The sequence below is a fragment of the Apteryx rowi genome, unplaced genomic scaffold, assembly GCF_003343035.1.
Source record: "Apteryx rowi isolate R43461 unplaced genomic scaffold, aptRow1 scaffold_46, whole genome shotgun sequence".
Taxonomy (NCBI): Eukaryota; Metazoa; Chordata; class Aves; order Apterygiformes; family Apterygidae; genus Apteryx; species Apteryx rowi.
The window spans coordinates 761,312-781,134 of NW_020450716.1; the positions used below are offsets into that span (position 1 = coordinate 761,312).

At 38.6% G+C, this 19,823-nt stretch overlaps 1 protein-coding gene across 8 annotated transcripts in view; it reads right to left on the bottom strand.

The window, feature by feature from the left end:
• DOP1B (DOP1 leucine zipper like protein B) overlaps positions 1–19,823 on the bottom strand; it is a 56,475-nt gene that overhangs the window by 19,707 nt on the left and 16,945 nt on the right. For 7 of the 8 annotated variants that reach the window (XM_026077641.1, XM_026077636.1, XM_026077642.1 and 4 more), the window contains 16 exons: positions 19,064–19,162; positions 18,191–18,314; positions 17,345–17,445; positions 16,771–16,885; positions 14,059–14,179; positions 13,440–13,559; positions 12,733–12,838; positions 12,048–12,239; positions 10,568–11,261; positions 8,789–9,057; positions 7,837–7,989; positions 6,704–6,804; positions 5,775–5,965; positions 2,696–4,313; positions 1,956–2,067; positions 1,162–1,350 (listed from right to left, as the gene is read on the bottom strand). In XM_026077641.1, the coding sequence (XP_025933426.1) occupies positions 1,162–1,350; positions 1,956–2,067; positions 2,696–4,313; positions 5,775–5,965; positions 6,704–6,804; positions 7,837–7,989; positions 8,789–9,057; positions 10,568–11,261; positions 12,048–12,239; positions 12,733–12,838; positions 13,440–13,559; positions 14,059–14,179; positions 16,771–16,885; positions 17,345–17,445; positions 18,191–18,314; positions 19,064–19,162 (4,305 nt within the window). The remainder of the gene's footprint in view (positions 1–1,161; positions 1,351–1,955; positions 2,068–2,695; positions 4,314–5,774; positions 5,966–6,703; positions 6,805–7,836; positions 7,990–8,788; positions 9,058–10,567; positions 11,262–12,047; positions 12,240–12,732; positions 12,839–13,439; positions 13,560–14,058; positions 14,180–16,770; positions 16,886–17,344; positions 17,446–18,190; positions 18,315–19,063; positions 19,163–19,823) is intronic. The other variant, XM_026077640.1, reaches the window with a different exon arrangement.

The window sequence follows — 19,823 nt, forward strand, 5'->3', positions numbered from 1 at the left end:
CAGTCAGGCTACTTTTGATAATTTGCTCATGAGTTAGTGTCTTCCTTATGGAAGGTAGACACACACCTTGGAAAACAGACTGCAAACAGAAAAACTAACTTCTTGTTGTGGTATATTCTCTCTTCTCCTCCAAGTATTTTTCACTACTACAATTTACCAACATCTAATGGAAAGAAGGAAGAATCTAGTATTTTTATTCCATCGGGTGTTTATAAATTTAATGATTAGATAGAATAATATGCAGACTATTCAAATGAGTAAAGAAAGCTGTTCTGTAATGAACAGAAAGTTAAAAATCAAAGAATGAAAAGGATTTGAAGGATGTAAAAGATGGGAGCTTAGAATAGAGTCTCAACGATCTGCTAAGAGAGGTTAAGAATTTTAACTCTGCTTTAGGAAACTAAGTACTATGTTTATAAAATGATGGCAACATCCTTCCTTTTACAATTTACTATGTGTTTCAATACATTTTGATGCCTTTTGTAAGAATCAAAGTTTGTAAATTAAAAGACCAAACTGGATGTTTTCAGACACCAACTATTACTCAGATGCTTAACAGCTCTGAGACAGCTTGCCTATGGAAAAGTAATTTTATGATTTTACTAGAAATCATTAAAAAAGGAAAAAACACAGAACCGAACTACTATTATACATACTAATCTAAATGTGAACAACTGCAGTGGTTCATTAACACAATGAATTTCCTCCACTTACTTTAAATGAAGAGATTAAATTCCATGAAATAAAGTTACCAGGAAAAATCAGAGAGACAGCACTTATATTGCCATATCATTCACAAAAAGCAGAACTTTCATATGTGGGGACCACAGCTCTGCTCAGTTGTGCTTCACTGCCTGTTGAAGGTACAGACAACTCAGGAGAGGCTGGCTCTACAGCAGCCATTAACAGAAGCTCACAGAAAAAGTGAAACCAAACAGGTCAGCTAGGGATCCAGACAGGTAGAAGGAACAAYGCAAACCTGCTTTTGTAGGCAGGTACTGCACAACTCTGTAGCTTCTAAGAGTTCCTCAAAAACTCTTTGTGCCATAATATTGTTTTGAGGATGGCAAAACTATTCCTATGAACTCTATGTAAAATGCCCAGGTGAGGGAAGGGAAGGTAAGAAAGATGAGACATACAGCAGTTTAAAAGAACTCCTACCTTGGTTGCTTTAAAGTAGACTGAAGAAGAGCCTTTAGTTGTTCCAAAGAAGTCAGCTGGCCTTTTTTGAGAATCTTCCCTCTTTATAATGCTCCAAAGAAGAGACACGGTGTTAATGATACGAGGCAATTCTTCCAAAATGGCATTCCTTGCATTTCTCAGGTTTGTGGGTTCAGCTACACATGATGACTAGAAAAACAAAAATGAATATTAAAATACTTTATATAATGCACTGCAGAGTCACTGCTCCTTTTCTGTAATTAGGAGAATCTTTTGTAATGACAACTTTAAAAATAATTAATTCAACTGTTCTATTTCTGAATTATACTGGTACTATAAGAGTTTTCTGATCACTATTTTGGCATAGAGAAAAGCAGTTTGCTGAAAAATTGTATATTAGGATAATATCCTCTTCTTATGTTACTAGGACAAAAAATGTAGAGAAAGCATGTTATCAACATCTGCCTGACTCAAAAGAAAATAGAAGACAGTTATTGATAGAGCAACTGTAAAGAAGCTGCACAAGATTAATATTTGCATGATCGAGATCATCTTAAACTTCTTATGCTTAAAACTAACCTTGTTTGCTTCAAGTAAAAAATGAAGTTCAGTCCCATGCCCTTATACATTCACTTAGTTCTCTACTTTTGGTATGCAATTAGCCTTCTCTAGGGTTACCTTCCTTGTACAAACTCCCCTTCACTACTTATATTCACCTCTGAGCAATACATGCATGCACACTTTGATGAACTTGTGCCAAGTTGTTGAGTGAGTGGTGGGCATTGAGCAGTTACCTTTTTAGTTTGATTAGGGTGATCCAGAAGGCAGAAGTGACCAATGGTTGTCAGACCTTCCAAAAGGGTTAATGGGTAATCAGGTGTAACATTTTCTCTTTTAGAAGTTAAGCTTTGGAGGAATAAATAAAAAAGCTTAATAGGCCAAGGAGGTTATTATCTCCAATAGAGATCTATTTCTATTCAGTAGTTAAAGGAATATTGGAAAGACCAGACAGTAATACCAAAACATAGGATTCAGAAACTATGCTTGGATAATCCCATTTCCTTGTCTAGATCTTTTAGAATATTATTCTCCACCCCACCAGAAAACTTTGACATCCATGTATTTTTTCCATACTCCTTTTCCTTACTGCCTGTACTGGAGAGTAATACTGTATTTTTCTTCTCCAGGGTCTCCCTCCCCAGTAGGTCCTCCAAAATCCCAAGCCTTTTCAAAACCAGGAACTTCTTTTCCCCTGGACAGCGGGCAGAAGGGGACAGGAAGTATCACAGCATTCTTGCTGCTGGTCTCCTTCCTCCCTCATCCAACTGCAGTGAGCCTTGCTGCAAAAGCACTCCTTCCACCTCAGTCAGAGACAAGGGACAGACACCTGCGTAAGCAACAGGGTTTGAGGATCAAACTCTGGGAACCACAGCGCTAAACAGAATAAGATAATATGTACCACTCTGTAATAAGGGGAAATAAAAATAAATAAATAAGGTTTCAGCATAACAAATCCCACACTGCAGACTCTCACCTTGCTGATGTTTTCACAGATGTCTTCACAGTTTCATTTTCATACTGTTTGACAAGCTCATCCAGATTTTTACATATTTGTACAACAAATGGTGCCACAGTCCAGCCTAAGGACTTCCCAAAATAGGGCAGGGAACATGTGACTAAGCCTACCCAAGTGGGATGCATCCCATGGCCATACTCTGGTTGCAAGCCTCTAACAACAGCAGAGACAAATAAACCCTGTGAAGTTATTGGATGCGGATAGACATACTGCATTGCACCAATGGCCTGCTGGAAATTAAGAGCCTGCTGCCATTCCTTAGAGAGGTCTGGCTGATTCTCCTGCTCCTCGTGAGTCTGCCCAAGATGGTGCTCCAAGATGATCAATACCTGCAAAAGCTTCAGCAACTCAATCTGGAGTGGGTGTTCACTCCATATTTGATCATGCCCGAAGTTGATTAGGCTCTCTTCAAAGAGATCTTCTTCAGGAACATTACTAACTGCATCTGCCATAAGTAGTTCATAACGTTTTTGACTTGTGTACATAGATGCAGATAAAGAAAGAAGAACAAACTCTTGAATTTTGCATCTTCCTAGCAAATTGTGTATGAACTCTAGATTCTTATTCTCTGCTGACTTTGCCATGGCAGCCAGCTGGGTCATCATTCTAATCAGGACTTCCACACTTTTTACCTGAACATCTCTGTTGCCAAGCACATCTCTGTGTGTGACCTTCAAGTAGCATGGATAATAAGAGCGCAGAAAACTCAGACAGAGATAAGTGAGCAACTCTATTAGGAGAGAATGGGGACACATGGTTGGGGACTGAGTCTGAAGCTTGCCATAAAAACTCTGTCCTACAAGAGCTTCCTGATGGCGAGCTAGAAGATTGTAAATAAGATTCAGATGTGCTGTGGAGCTAGTATCCATGCTAGTACTAGCTACAGCTTCAATAAATTCTTTAGGGTTTGTTTTGAGTACTGCCTCCAGAACAGAAAAAGCATACAGTACCCTCTTGGAATCATAAGGCTGCAAATATAACAGCATGTGTTTGAACAAAGCCTTGATCATCTCCTGTTTTTCCTTTTGCTGCCTGAGCAACCTAGAATTGGTAATTTCCTGGAGCTCCAAGTCCACCTCTTCATCACTTGACAAAGATTCTGATGCCTGAGTCCTCTCAGAATCAGCACGCACAAGATTTAGTGCTACGCTGGATTTGGAGCTTTCAGGGAAGAATGCATCGAGGGAACTTGCATGCTTTGTGTTCTCTTTGCAATCCATTGCAGCACTATCATTTTCCTCATTGCTCACTTCTTGCAGCTCCAGAGAAGGAGAAAAAGAGGATGTATTTTCACTATCATGGCCTGTGCTGGTGTCGGCTGATTCTGTGTGCTCACTATTATCTTGGTCACCATCTGCCTCATGTGAAGCTACTGGATTACAAGAGATATCATTTTCAGATTCTTCAGTTTTTAACGGGGGCTTCTCTGGATCTTTTTCCACTTCTGCCCAAATAGCTTCTCTATCCACAGTAGTAAATTGGCTCAGTGGAAGGTTTTCCTCAGAATTGCTCTCAGATGCGCCAACGGACTCTTTCAAAGAGACTTTTTTCTTGCGAAGCCAATCATGTATATCTTCTGGAAGAAAACCAAAAACAAAAAACCCAGCACATTCAAAAAAGTGTATAACTGGCCATTACACACAACATGTTCTATACTGAATAAACCAGTTTAAGAGAAAAAATAGCAACGATCAAGCAGCAGGTCTGCCCTATTTTGCTATTAATGGTAACAAATACGGCTAAAAAACAAAACAACCCTCCCCCAAACCCCACTTTCCTCAAAAAAACCCAATTAAGTAATAGAACAATACTAACCCACTCTTTGTAATAGAACAGGATCAAAACACAAAATATGTGTTGTTTCTCTTGCACTATGATGACCTAGATGTGACAGTGTTTTTTATGTTTCCTGAACATAGAAAGTTTGTTGAGATCAGTAAGGAAGTGGTGAGGGTAATTAGCTCTAAACCCCGCCTCTCCCCAAAAACAACAACAAAAAATCCTCAAAGCACTCACTTATTTTTTCCTCTCTAATTACATGCAGCAGAACAAAGAAGGAATAAATTAGCTCCATGTTTGTATAGCATCTAATAAACAGCTCTCTTTGGATACTGGAAATGTCTGCCATCTAATTATTTGCCAATCAAAACAGAAAAACAATTACGCAAGCAGACAGTTAGGTTAACAGCAATGAGAGAGACAGGTGGCACAGAAGTTTCTTTTACACAAAACTACTGGCCACTTCCATGCTGTCTTCATGATCTGCTCCAGGAAACGACCTTGGTTCTTTGGATAAACTGGTGCAGGGTGTCTCATATCCACATCACTTCCAGCAATCCCYAACCTGAACTGATTGCCAGCCTTCACAGGACCTTGTACTCAGAGTGAACCCTGGCTCCATACCCATCCCAGTTTTATTCAGCTACTCCTCCACAGGCCTCTGTCACACCACTTGTGGTTATATGGCAAATGTGGAACAGACATGTTTTGTAAATGATTCCCTCACTAAGAAGCATATAGTGAATAAAGAAATCTGGCATGAGGGTGCACAATCTGCTGGGATAAGACAGGGCAGAGAAAGTAAGATTTGCCTGTCTGACCTGTCTACTCAAACAGTTCCTGGACTCACATAGCCACCAAACTGCTCCTGGATTTTGTTTATTTGGAGACCTAGTTTTTGGAGAAGGGATCATGTGAACAGTGAACACATATGCAGTGTGGATCATCCGGGTATGGGGATGAGTAAGAGCATGGGACAAGATCCCAGAGCAAAGCAGGGGGCACCCCAAACCAACAGTGTAGATGCAGCCACTGTGACAGAAGTGGTCCTTAGGCCTTGAACTAGCATGACTTACTCCTGAACTCTGTTTTAAGCATCACTAAAGGTACTTGGATAAAAACAAATCTATGGAACTGCTGCAAACAACAACTCATTTTATTGGTATGCCATCACAGTTCAGAGATTACCTTCAGGGAGTGTTCAGGAGTAAGTCATGCTACATCAGCACTTACAGTTTCAGTCTAAGAACAGTTTTACCTGCTGAATTTTTCTGTTTGATGTAGTGGATGGAGGTGCGCTGTGTCTTTGGATGAAGCAGCAGCAGCAGGACTGGTTCAAGAATCCGTGCAACATCATTAAGTGAAAGAGCACGGATCAGCCAGCCCTGTGCTGCGGCACCAATTGCGCCATCTGAACAATTGAGACTGTCCAGTACCACAAACAGAGACCTGAATGGAGAAATCAGAACGAAGAAGTACAACTGAAAGTCCTAAAAAGGTTAATGCAAACAACAAAATAGTGGCAGGGAACAGACACAGGTGCATGTTATAATAATGCTCTTTTAGGGCATGTTCAAGCAAGCACTGGACAATGGCTCATCTCTGCTAACAATAATATGATTATGCCCAGCATTCTCCTGAGTTGAATTCAAGTATGCATGCATTTGTAGAAGCAAGGCCATACATATATTCACAATCTAGGAGAAGAGCATATTTTAAAAGTTTTTCCACATATCTAGAAAGAATTCTACTGCTTTTGCTCTATTTTATACACAGGTTATGATCTTGCAACTAGGAAGTCATTCAAGACTAAAATATAGAATTTTTTTTTGGTGCAAATAGCTGGTTCTAGGTTTCATTTTCTTTGAAAAAATCTAACCCAAACCTTCAAGAAAAAAAAAAAAAAACACCTACTATGCAGAAACCTGTCAGTATACAAACTACTCTTCATATATGAAGTTGTTTCTATTCTTACAGGAACTTTCTTCAGAAAAGAAACAAAGGCATTAAGTATGCCATGCACACAGAGCAGTCGAAGTCAGTAAATCAAGGAATTTAAAAGATCTTCATTTTGCTCATGTGACTCTGCAGAGAACTTTTTCCCTTCCCAGAAAAAGGATAACAGAGCCAAGGATAATATGACAAAATACATACACACAAGCCTAAGCAAATGGAGACGGAAAATACCTGTCAAAGGATCGATTGTGAGAAGTCACTCTGCTRCCTTGGATCTCTCTGGTCAGATGCCACATGACAGAGAATCTGAACAGTGCTTCCAGCCTTGTCCCCTTTGCATGAAAACAAGACAAATATTTATTTTTTGCAGCATTTATCGCTGAATCAAGTTTTAGTGATTTTTAAAACCTCTAACAGAACAACAGTCATTGTGTAGGTGACTAGCAATYCCTCTTGTGTAGCCCGAGAATACTTCTCTATTTTGAAGCAGACTAAAACAACAAAATACCACATATCCATGAATACAAGACCAAAACCTATCAGTCACAATGCTTTTACAAGCAGAAAGAGATATATCAGTTTTTCAAAAATGTATTTCAACACTCTTGTGTATAAACATTTTACTCTTGGTTTGGAGTCAAGAAGGCTTAAAAGTTAGATGACCAATGGGAAGAGACTGCTACATCAGGCAGTGTTTATTGATAATTTTGCTTGAAAAGTTTGAACAGATTTCAAAATTTTTTTTAAGTTTCAAAATTACAAAAGCAAAGATATGAAGACAATACTTAAGACTGAAGAACACTTATGAATTTTATTGTGCAAGGTGTTTCTTACAAGTAAAACATAAGTTATGAAAGAACTGTTCTGTCATTAAACTAGGGAAGTAAAACAATTAAGAACTTGCTCACTTTAAACATAGCTTAGCCATTATAAGAAGTACTAAATACTATAGCAGACAGAGTCAAAATTATGCTGATGTACACACACAAGGTAACAAAATGTTTTGCTGGAATATGAAGTCTAGAAAAATTAACGCAAAGCAAAATGCTCTTAAAGTTATTGGTAGAGCTGGGTTGGTTTGGAAAACATTGACAAAAGACTGCAAGCTTTTAGATACCATAAGATTTAGGCCAAAACTGAAAATGCTCTAGTTTGACTGAACTGTATCCAGTGACTAAATTGAGCAGCAGTCCCATGATGAATCAGTCCCAGGGAACTGTAATGGGGAGGACAGAGTGTAGGATTCTGAGGAGACAGAGGGACCACATGAGTGCAAACCAGAGTGGAAGCCAACCGGGGGCAGTCTGGGAAGCACTGAAACAACTCTACAGTGATGAAGGAGCTTTGGAGAGTACAAGACTTACTTTATCATGATCCAAAAGCGCATGGCAGATAATGTCTTCACAGATATTTGCTGATGGCGCCAAGCAGTGCAGCCTGTAGAACAGCTCCACACAGGCAATATGATGCTCCCGTGTCTCTTTGTTCAGCTGATTCCAGAGCACACAAGCTATTCTCTAGGGAACAATAACAACAACAAACAACAACAGTCAAATGCGCCATTTCTCCACTGACTTAAAAGCTTTCCATTACGTAAGTGCTGAAAGGGATTTCCAAATCTTCCTAGTTTAGCAGAGAGCAAGAATTCAGGTCATAAACTCAAACCTAAAGAACACAGCATTCCTACCCTAGAATTACAGATAATTCAGGTGTACATGCACCAGAAGTTGAGGAAAGCATTTCTACTTCTATTTTCTGGGTCAAAACTTAACAGATGATACATGTGTAGCTGGAAGCACAGAAACCAAACCAAATCAAACTAAACTTGGGACCCACCCTCACACTAATGCTAACCTCAATAAATGGTGAGGAGAAGGAAAGCATCTTTGAAGTAGATAAACTTAAAACAAGGAGGAGGGAATACTTTCAATATCTTTCACCCACTAATGATTTCTCTCATCTGAAACCTTAAAGGAGTATCAAAATTTTCCAAAGTGAAGCTTTCAAGCTGATGAAACCTAACCCTTCAAGTCAGAAATCAACTTCCCCCCCCCCTCCCAAATTTGAGCATAAAACCAACTAGCAATTTGAAAATTACTAGTCACTTTTGAACATCCTACTGTAAAGCACACGAATAAGAATAAAACTGCTCTCAAGTGCTTGTGGAAGAAAAAATGGCAAAGGCAGAGCATCACTGTAAAAGAGCCATTCCCCAAACATTTATGCTAGTAACATTTGCTTCCCTCCCCCCCACCCCCAAAAGTGGGGTGTACTGGGGCAGTAAAAATAAAAACAACAACAAAAAAAGCTTGACACCTGGTAGAAATCTGTTTTCTCCGAGATGAGCTTTAGAATTCCAGGAGCGATGGGAGGAAGGGTCACCATCTGCAGTTTTCCAAAGAAGGGGTTGTGGCCGGAGACTTTGTACCTCTTCATTCTGTCTTCTATCACAAGTGCCAGGGACTGGGAATGGTTGATCACCTCCAGCAGTGTGGAGATAGACACATTTTGAATGTAGCAGTCATTTACGCAGCAGCAAATYGTCATTAAGGACTTCAGCCACAGAGGGAAGCCGGCATCACAACCTCAGAAGATAAGTGAGAAAAACATTTTGGAATAATCTAAAGGTTATGGTCATATTTCCAACATTTCTTCAAGGAAGCTCACAGGACCAAAAGACAAAATGAAGTACCTGAATCCAACTGTGATTCTATCACAAAAATCCCTTACTTCAGAAGGACTCTCTTCAAAGCAAGTTATACTTTTTACCCTATTACTCCTAGCAGAAAGCTCCTGCAGGACCTCAGTATTCCAATAGTTAGTGGATTTCTACTTTCAGGTTTGTTTATTCACAACTAGTTTTTACAGCTGCTATTCTTCAGCTGTCATTATCAAAAATAATGAGAAAGGTCTGCTGAGCTAAAGAGGCTCTTTGGGGTAGCACTGACGCATATCATTTCAATAACCGAGAAGCACTCAAGGAACTGATAAGGCTAGCAGCAAGTCAAGCCACCGCTGCCTTTCCTGAATGAATAATCAGATATAGTTTTATTAATGCCTGACTGGAGATATTCTCAAGTATGAGTTCATACCTCTGGCTTCAAAGCCAAATGTTTTAACCGCTTTACCACTGCAACAGACTGAACACTCTTCATTCTCCACACCAGACACCTTCTGTATTGTTCAAAGATATTCAGACCAGTCCTTCGTTATCAGAGGTTCTCTCCTTTGGCTTCGGACCTTACTGCCCTTTTTGGGCTGTGCAGTAGACAATAATTCTGAAAATAAATTTCTAYAGATCCTAAGATGATATCCCAAAAACTCGCAAAATTATGAAAGCAAGTATAGCTCCATTACTGACCACATGGAAGGCACTGCAAATATGGAGAAAGTATCAGTATCAAGCAGACTGCTCACCTGTGCAGCTGATAAGTGTATCATCACTTTACTAATGAAGACAGCAGAAATCTGTAGTGAGGTTAGAATGCGAATCCAAGTTTCCTACCTCTCCATTCACTGCAAACCTACCCTGTCAACCAGCCTTCAGGCCAGTAACTGCTCCTGCTAAAGCTAATGAACATGAATTCCCAGAACAAACAGGCCCTCCAGTTATACAGACTATATGTCAACTTAAACCCAATTCCTTTCAACTCTGAGGGTTAGGAAAGAGTTGTTTTGCTTCTGTTATTGTTTAGGGCTCCAGCTCTCAGTCTACCAGCCTTCTCCCTCTGTCACATCCCATTTTTTTGTATTTCCTGAAACTCCTGAACCTTACCACAAGCTCCTCTGCTAGCAGGAAAGGAGGAAAGAAAGGCCAGAAAGCCTTTTCATCCCTTCAGCTACAAGTTTTGTAGGGAAAGCTTTCAAAAGAAAGCGAGTTTAAAGTCTTGTGAAAAATGTTCCCTCAGCTCAAAGACAAAAACAAAACAACTCACCCATACTGATGCAGGTAAGTTTTGAATTCATATGCAGCTTSCCTGCAGCCCAAAAGGCACTACTGTTGGCCCTTGTCACATCTCTTGCAAGTGACTGAGCTCATACTGCTATTTGCATCCTCAAATGATGAAGTTGTCCAGCAAAAGAATCTTTTCTTACCAGGAATCTGAAATAGAGAGAGATACAACTGTTCCATCTCCTCTTCCGAAAGATAGACTGGGAATGTGGTACAATCCAGCAAAAGGTGACAAGCCGCAGCAAAAGCTTCCTTGCAGTCTCCTCTAAGGGGTCCCAGGACAAGCATCACTTGCTCCAAGTCCCATTCTTCTTCCTCCTTTTCCTTTTTACTACCAGCGTTGCAGTCGGAAGAAATGGGATTTAAATTCTTGTGCTTGAACGGTGATCCTCGAATTGAGAACAAGTCTGAAAGCATTTGTTTAAACTGAGGTACAGTGATTTGCCTGGCTTCCCATGGGCTCTTTTTCTTGCTAGCACTTTCAGGTAATCTGTAGCCATTCTCTTTTTTCTCTCTTCCACCCAGATGCATTGTAGAGATGCTTTCATTACTTGCTTCTTGCAACTGCACCCCAAAAATGTATTTACTGGAAAACTTGGCAACCAGCTCTTGGACACAATGCAAAGTCTTCTGAATGCTCCCCCCTTTTTTCCAGACATCATCTCTCTCAAGGGTCACAGTTGGCAGCCCCAAGTGCTGAGAGAGCTCTGGGGAAGAGGCACTTAGACCAATGCCACTGTCTTCTGACTTCAGGGGAGGGAACGGAGTCTCATCTTCTTCCTGCAGCACAGACTTAGTCTCCAAGGTTATGTCCCCATTTTCCTTTTTCACTGGGCTCTGGAACAGAAATGTAACTTTTAGTTAATATGGCACTGTGGAGGTCATTTTAAAGTATGCAGAACTGTAGCGGGCACAGGGGAACAACAATGAAAAAACCCCGTGATATTTGGAATTTCTGGATCCAGATTACTTTTACAAAATGACATATGGTTATTGATAAGCAGTTCAACTGCATTCAAACCTAATGCATGTTTGTATAGTCCTCACACCTTGACTCACACACCAACAGACCTATATGAACATATATGTAGCAAATGAAAGCGCCTCCTTAAAACTAGACCATGGTTAAGACAATATTGTTTATGTTTGATTATTTCTAATCTGCTCCATTTATTTATTCTACTGCAAACCTTGGGAAGCCTGTGTTTGTGTAACTGCTTYATGCCATCTATTCCTCACTCCCTATCATGTTCTTCTGCACCCAAATAATACCACATTGTATTGAATGTGATACATATGATTGGAAGCCTCACAGACCTCAACAGCTGTAAAGCTGGGCTTGATCTGGGAACTTGAATCTTTTGCAACTACCTGCTGCAGGGTGCCTTTTCAGCACCAGAACGATCACTGTTGTGACAGTGAAGGAGTATAGAATTGGATACACAGTTAAGATTTACAAGGCATAAGAGAGCTCCGGAAGGGGCCACAAAAGATAAGTTTTTCAAAACTGTTTATTGTTGCAGTTATCATCTAGGTGTAATTTAGAACAGAAGACTTAGCGTTTTAGAATAAAATACGTCACTAACAATTTTAAACATCTGTAAGTAGATGAGAAACACCTACCCCATTTCCACTGCCTGTCTCTATGTCCAAATAGGAAGGTGGCATTTGCACTTTGCTCAGCACCTTAAAGCAGGTCTTTAAGGCATGAGTGAGTTCTGGTAAACCTAGCATTTCCGTGTTTTCCAGGAGAGACTGCACCATATAACTAAGCATCTGTGGAAGATACTGAGTCTGCACTTCAGAGTAGAGTTCCTAAAATAAGCAAGCATTGTTTAAAATAGTTAAGTAGCTTAACAGAAATTTCATTATTATTCAGCTGCCTAGCAACATTAAAGAGTGAAAAAAACAGTTCATCAATGGCTAAGTTGTACAATCTTGCTTCAACATTATTCCTTCTTTCTTCATTCTACATGATGAACACTTAACCACACTCTAAAAATCCTCTGATAATCAGCCAGCTACTAAAAGACAAAATACCCCCAGGAAATTATTTACCTAAGGAGGCAAACCTAAGGTTCCTTTATAGAATCCTTTATAGAATCACCATATTTTAAAAAGGCAAACAATTTTTATTTTGCTAGGCAACCGCAAGGGTAGCCATATACAAGCAAGCACAGGAAGTTTGCAGAACATATCATGCACATGTGCATTTATGACAATTTGCCTATTTCCATTTTAGGTAGTCACAATATGAATTACTCAAGTATCTAGTAACTTTGAAGCAGTTAAGTTCAGGTTGTCTTACCAAAGGAATCACGTCAAGCAGAAACATCAACAGYGTGCAGAGCTCTGAAATTGTAGGAGGAGTACTAACATTTTCAAGAGGATATCTCATCTTTGTGGATTTGTTTCTGGCATTGAGAGAAATATTTTGTAAACTTTTTTTCCTGTCAAAATTCTTGTTACAATAAAACAACTTCAGCCAAACCAGCACAAAACACTGAACAGCTAGGACCTCTGAAGTAAAGTAAAATGGGCTCCTAATACATTGGGGTAAAACATTCTGTCAAAACCACCTAAATTACAGCTTGTATGTGGGATGCTAAAGGGCTTGTAATTTTACACTTGAATTTCTATAGACAATCTTACTACTTAGAAGTATAATCTTCTCTCTGATATTTAAAAAGAGACAAAGAGAGAGATATCTCTTTACTTTTCCTCAAAAACATTTGTTTTTCCAAGGAAGAAAATACCTTCCTTTTCCACCTCCCCTCCCAAACCCTTCTCCCCTTCAACCACCATTTTGAAAGTAATTTTTTCTCAGTTTGCTAGTTCTCATGCAATTGTTTACCTATTTGCACTCTTGAATTATTTTAGGATGCAACACACATATCTAACATGTATCTTGGCCCTACCAGTATTTAAATCCCTCAGAAAAGTTCCTCTATTATCTTACACAGATAGCTCTTAGGCAGCACTTTTTTGTACACTGCCATTTGATAACATAGTCACCTGAAACAATCTTCAAAACATCTGGTCATGTAGTCCCAAAGAAAATCTGTGCTCAAGGATGTAATCAACAAATTGACTGTTTTCACAATTTCTGAAGCATTTTTATTCTCTTTAATTGCACTGTGAGAGGAGAAAAAAGAAATGTCAATGAAGATTCCAAAAGTGTGCGTATTGCAGTATTATCTGTCCCATTTTAAAAACTTTTTTTACTCTCTCTCTACAGGATAAAAGACATAGAATCCTTTTAATTCAAGCACTAAACCATTTGGAGTTGCTAAATTTTGAGCATCTTTCTCCAAGAGAAAAGAAACATAACCTTTAACTTTGAAAATCAGAAAGCTAAGAGTTTTGCTACCAGACTGATTCTTGGCCAATATGATTGGATTTATCAGTGTCAACGATATGCGGTGTACTTCATTCTCTTCTCTGCCAAACAAAGACAGATATCAAATGTGTATGGGGAAAGATGCGAGGAAAGTCATAGGAAACCAACTTCTACACAGAAAGAAGTTAAGCTTGCTAAAAGCTTAACTTCCCTTAAACTGGTTAGACTTTATTAAGTTATGCTTTATTAAAAATGATACAGTTTCAGTTAGCAGTTGAAAACTTGTAGTTATACCTTGTAAGGATGTTGCCACTTTGATTGTAGCTAAGTTTGAGACCAGAACCAAGTGCCTCTTTACAGTAGGCATAAAAGGCTCTAATCACTTCAAGGAACAAATCCCCAACAACCTGTGGCCCTACATTCAAAGAAAAAAAAAAAATCAGTAATTGCACCAAAGTGATTTCAAGGCTGTTCAGTAACAGCTTTTTATAGACTTAAATTAGAGATAACTGAAATGAAATCCCATGAATACTCAAGTACGGAGAGAATGTTTACATATATTCTTTTTAAATGCCAGATTTTTAAAAACATCCTAGTTAAATATTAAATACTTAGTTAAATAAAACTTTACAATTTAAAAGTTTATAATTGTTCATTCTATAACTTTAAGGCATTACTTGGAAAGCAAGCATTGATTCTATGTTATACTTAAGATATTACAATAAGACCTACATTGTTCTCAGTCACCTCAGCCATTTATAAATGGGTATAATCACATGGTAAACCTGCAGTTGACATGCCAAAAAATAATCACCATGTCTGGATCCAGGAAGAAAACAAACGCATATTGGGAAATCTTCTACTTAACATACTAGCCTGATTAAATTGTTTGAGAGACAGAAGCTGGAAAAGTCAGTGATTAAGGAAGTTTGGGTGTCTAAATATATTATAAATACATATTAACATTTTCAAGGGTCAGCACTGCTTGTTTTTATCTGCAATTGTGTATAAAGAAGGTGAGCAATGAATGTGTAAAATACTCCAAACACGGAACCATTAAAAAAAGTTTATGAAGCATTCTGCTTCTAAAAATAGAAGTTAAGTAACTAAAAGTAGCAGTAAAGGTCAAGGATTCTTGTTTATGTTCTAGTTTGCTACCTTTTAAAAAAAAAAAAAGAAAAGAAAAAAAGAAAAAAGATCCTTCTGCCAAATCTGTTTTAAAAGGAAGTGAAAGTCATACTGGCTTAGGGCTAAAGAATTTGCTTTTTTTGTGCTGGATGGAACAGAAGAAATAAGCTTTATGATGTAATTCAGCAAATACTTCTTAGTTGTAATTCAGATTAACACTGATTTTTAGCAAAATAAAGGAAAGGATAGTATCTGCCATCTACTTTGTAAATTAGGCTATAAATTATTTGATTAATCTAACAATCTTTGTCAACTGTTCCTCCAGCATTTTTGTCAGGAAATAAAAATGCTTTAATTGTGACTGGTTTTAGATGTTTTTAAAAAACAAGTAGCATTCTTTAAACTGACTTCTTGTTTCTAGAGTCTCGCTACTATATGTGTCCTTTCACACTCTAACAAACAGCTGAAGGAGGCATTAGTACCACTGTCTTAGAAACAGACTAACAACTGCTTTGACTGCTGCTGCCAAGGTAGCATTCATTTGTTAGATAAGTAAAATCGAATCCTCATTCTTCCTGTTAGTGCTTTGATAATCCTTTAACAGGAGATGTAGGGCTTTCCTGATCCATGAAAGAAAATACTCTTGCCAGACCTGGGGGCCTACAAAACCAACTGCCACTAGAGCATTTAGTATCAGTTACTGGAGTTTTATTCATGCTATAGACTATTGGCTTAGTCAATGGTAAATTCCTCCCCTCCCCAGGGCAACAACTTGAGCTAAGCCTTGAGGTACAGTCAGTCAGACTGTATTAGCTTCTAACAACTACCAGTTAACATGCTTTTCATACTTGTCAGAGTCATATAAAACATTTTTTAAAAGACTCCTATCTGTATAAGATTCTTAAGAATACCGTTAAATCCCCCAAATTTGTCAAGTCACTTTGACCTTTTTTTCCCGTTGTTGTTGTTTTTAAGCATAGCATAAAAAGGAGAACTTGCCCTTTAAAAGAACGGCTGGCAGGACCTCACCCTTGTGGAGCTGGGGACTTCATGTACACAACAGGACAGACATGTGACAGCCAGAGAAAGAGGAGGAAATTCTTCACTGCTCAGTCATGGAGTCTCAAACTATAGCTCCTATAGCAGCATCAGGTCAGCGTAGGCCTGCAGTACCACTGACAGAAGTGCTCCCACCTCCTCACTCCCTTAACAGGTTATTTCCTGCTGGAGCAACTGCAGGTAAGTGGCTTTGCCCATTTTGGCAGCAGTAACACTGTAAGCTGCCTGTGTGTCTACAGTGTCTGGAAAAGCAGCATGGTCATGAGAGTCTGATGCAAGTGTATAGAAAGGCCTGCTGGAAACAAACCCAAGAAAGCACTGGTAGCTTTCCTGATAGAAGCCTCCTTTCAAGACAGAAAAAGAAAAAGAAAAAGAAAGAAAGAAAAAGAAAAAAAAGCCTGACAGGATATTAGAGATCAGGCTCCAAGGAATGAATTGAATATTGAGGCTAGAGCAGAAGCGGTTCTAACTGGACCCCCCGATTGCAGTTCTGGGCACAGAAGAGTCATCCGCACTGGGATACATCCATGCTACRCAGTGCAGTGCTCTGCAGAAAAGCCAGAGCTAACTTGCAGGGTGCTAGCTACAGAGCCAACTCATCTGCACAACTCACGCTGGACACTGCTCTGAACTGGTGTTACTCTTTTTGAAGTGACAGGAAGGAAAACAGTCCCCCTGCACAGTAATATACCACACACACACATTCAGAATTAGGAAGAACTCTGCATGGGGTTGTCCGAGTCCTACTTCYAAAGGTAATGAACATCAAGTCATCATTATAACAGTCTCTAGTAGTCACAACAGAAGTGACAATGTTACCTATTTCAGGTTTGTCAAGGAGGCTGATTAGGATGCGGAAAGGTTTCAAATAAGCTTGATTCCGTTCCTCCATATCAGACTCTGAGAATTTCTGATGTAATATTTCAATCAAACTCTATTAAAAAGAAAACATCTAAATGTTATATGAAGAAGAAATATTGCCATTTTATTAACAGCTGAAGTGTTCCTGAGCTTGATTCTTTTGTTTAGTACCAGCTACAAGGAAACTTCAATTATCCATACCTGTCAGACAAATCAATGACCTCTCCTAAGATACATGCAAGAGTAGATCTTATTCAGAAAAAGATTTTTAAATAATTCAGGCAGTCCCTCAATGATGCTACTCTTTAGTTTCATTAGATTCCATTTATATTGAAAGCACATATAATAATGGGACAGATGCAGCATAGAATGCATTTGGATAGATAAAAATATAACCAGCAAAAGGGTGTTATCTTTAGGGAAAGAAAGCTCTGAAGGACAAACCAAGCACAGTGTACAGTGAACAATCAGACACAGCTTGCTCTAAAGTTTAAAAGGATCATAACTATATCCCCATAAAATGAATACTGACCTCAACTAAAAGATCTTTGGAGTATTTTCCAAAAAAATAAATAGCATGGTCTTCAGAAGTCGTAGAGTCTGGAGCAAAAGTATCCCCTTTAATATCAGAGCCTACAAATTAAATAAAGGCATCATGACTACAGAGAAACACCACATTTATAGAGCACAATACAATATCAGTTATACAAATATTGAAGTCACATTGTATATTGTCACTTTAACCTTTGGAATTTTAACCTGTATAGATTTAAAATATTTTGTTCTAATGCTCTGCTTGAAACTAACTCACATACTGCCCAGGGAGAGCCCGCATAGAACAGTTTGAGACATCCAGATATACTATACTGGAAATAAACTGAAACCAAACTCAGATCCAGCCATAGCCTTCAGGCAACTACATGGCTGCAACTCATCATGTCACTTCTCATCTCCTCCAATAATGCTAAAGGAAGGCAGATAGGGAGAAGCTATAGATCCCTCACAGCCCCTCCTTGACAATTAAACCCACCTGGGAATCTTTAATAGACTACTACTTTTTGAAGAGCAAGGATAAAATAGCTCTCCACTCCATTCGGACCAGTGAGCCACTTCAGAATGGACCACAGCAGGGACTAGAAATAATTCATCAGATGTCCTGTGATTCAGGACAGTGGAATGAATTCAACCTCCGAAGAGAAGACCTGTTTGCCAAATGAATGTGYAATTTTATTAAACCCATACTTCATAAATGTCAACTAAACAATGCTTTCTATTTTATCATCATTCATCAACTGGTGAAAAAGTATATTGCATTTTTAAGCACTAAGTTTTTCCAAGATATTTAGTCCACTGAATGTCACTGTAAATTGTACAGTACCTAGCAACCATGCATACAATCTTCTATTGAGCGACATGTCTCTCCTCAACAGTGTCTGTGTAGCTGATGAGAGAATATAGACTAAATCAGTCCTGTGCAATAGGATAGCGCCTTCATTGCAGTCCTAGGACGAAGAGCAAAGGTAACTTAGCTGCTTACAAGCAGTGAAACAAGTCAAATTGGTGAGGAGCTTTTTAAACTGGATTATTAGTGTTTTGAAAAAAAGAAGGCAGGGAACCATCAACAACAAACTTTTATATACTAAAAATCAAGAAAGGGAATCTGATACAATGCGATTATTTTCACATTCACAGTGCAGAGCCATAATTAAGCTAAAAATATTGAAGATTTCATTATGTTATACCTGAAGACTTAAAAATTAGTTTGTACCTTCAAAATACCAACTATACTACAAGGTAAGTTAGGAAACAGTGGGGAAGAGCTAATGTTTCAAGCAGTATTTGTTTCCCTAGCCTTTTATGAAAATACTGTAGTTCAGCGCAGACACCACCAAATGCTCACATCTTACTTAAAAAAGAAATCTATATTTTTTCCACGTGCAGTTTCTCAGGCCTGAATACTTCAAGCACGTTCCAGATATCATGAAACGTGCACTGTCAAAGCACAGCTGCATTTGAAACATTGTGAGGATATATTCTGAGGATGTAACCAGGTTAGCTGTAAAGAGTTTCAGAAAGTCTCTGCTGCTACTAAAATTGATGGGGAACAAAAAACTCCCAAACCCATTTATTGGTTTTGAAGGTACAAGATTCCGATATTTGGCAATAACAGAAGTGGGAGCTGGACTGGGTTCACAAAAGACACTTTTCCACACAAAGTGCAGTTGTGACAATACTAAAAAAATCCTCTTACCAAGGCTGTATAAAATGGGAAGAAGAACAGAATCACTTCCAGAGTGTTTCTTTGCACAAGGACATTTGAATCCAGTACTGATACACACAAGGACTTTATCTGTAAAAGGAGAAGAAAGCACAATGGTGTTTTACTTAATGTTAACATATGAACTATGATCACCGTAAATAACCAGGAGAGAAAGCAAACTTGATTACATGTGAATAATATCTTCTCTGTTAAAAAAAAAAAAGAAAAAAAGAGTATAATCACTCACACACTTACCTCCTCCTCTTAAAAACAAATTTTAGAAAAATTGTTTTTGTGGAATACTGTTAAAGTATTGTTCATATTTACAAAATACTTTGTTTTGTAACAATACAGAATGTCACAATGTGGTATCACTAGCTATCAGACAGAATGTGAAGTCTTACAAAATGTAGATATGAAATATTTATACCAGCATTACAGTTATTCCATCACTGGAATTAAACATAAATTACTACCTACTGAAGTTTTCTATTTGACTGGGGGGGGGGGGCGCAGGTGGGGGGAAAAAGATACTAAGTTTCAAAATTCTCTTCTAGGATTACATTCTCATCCTGGAGGCCATCTCCAAGCATGTGGAGGACAAGAGAGTGATCAGGAGTAGTCAGCATGGCTTCACCAAGGGGAAATCATGCTTAACCAATCTGATAGCCTTCTCTGATGGAATGACTGGCTGGGTAGATGAGGGGAGAGCAGTGGATGTTGTCTACCTTGACTTCAGCAGGGCTTTCCA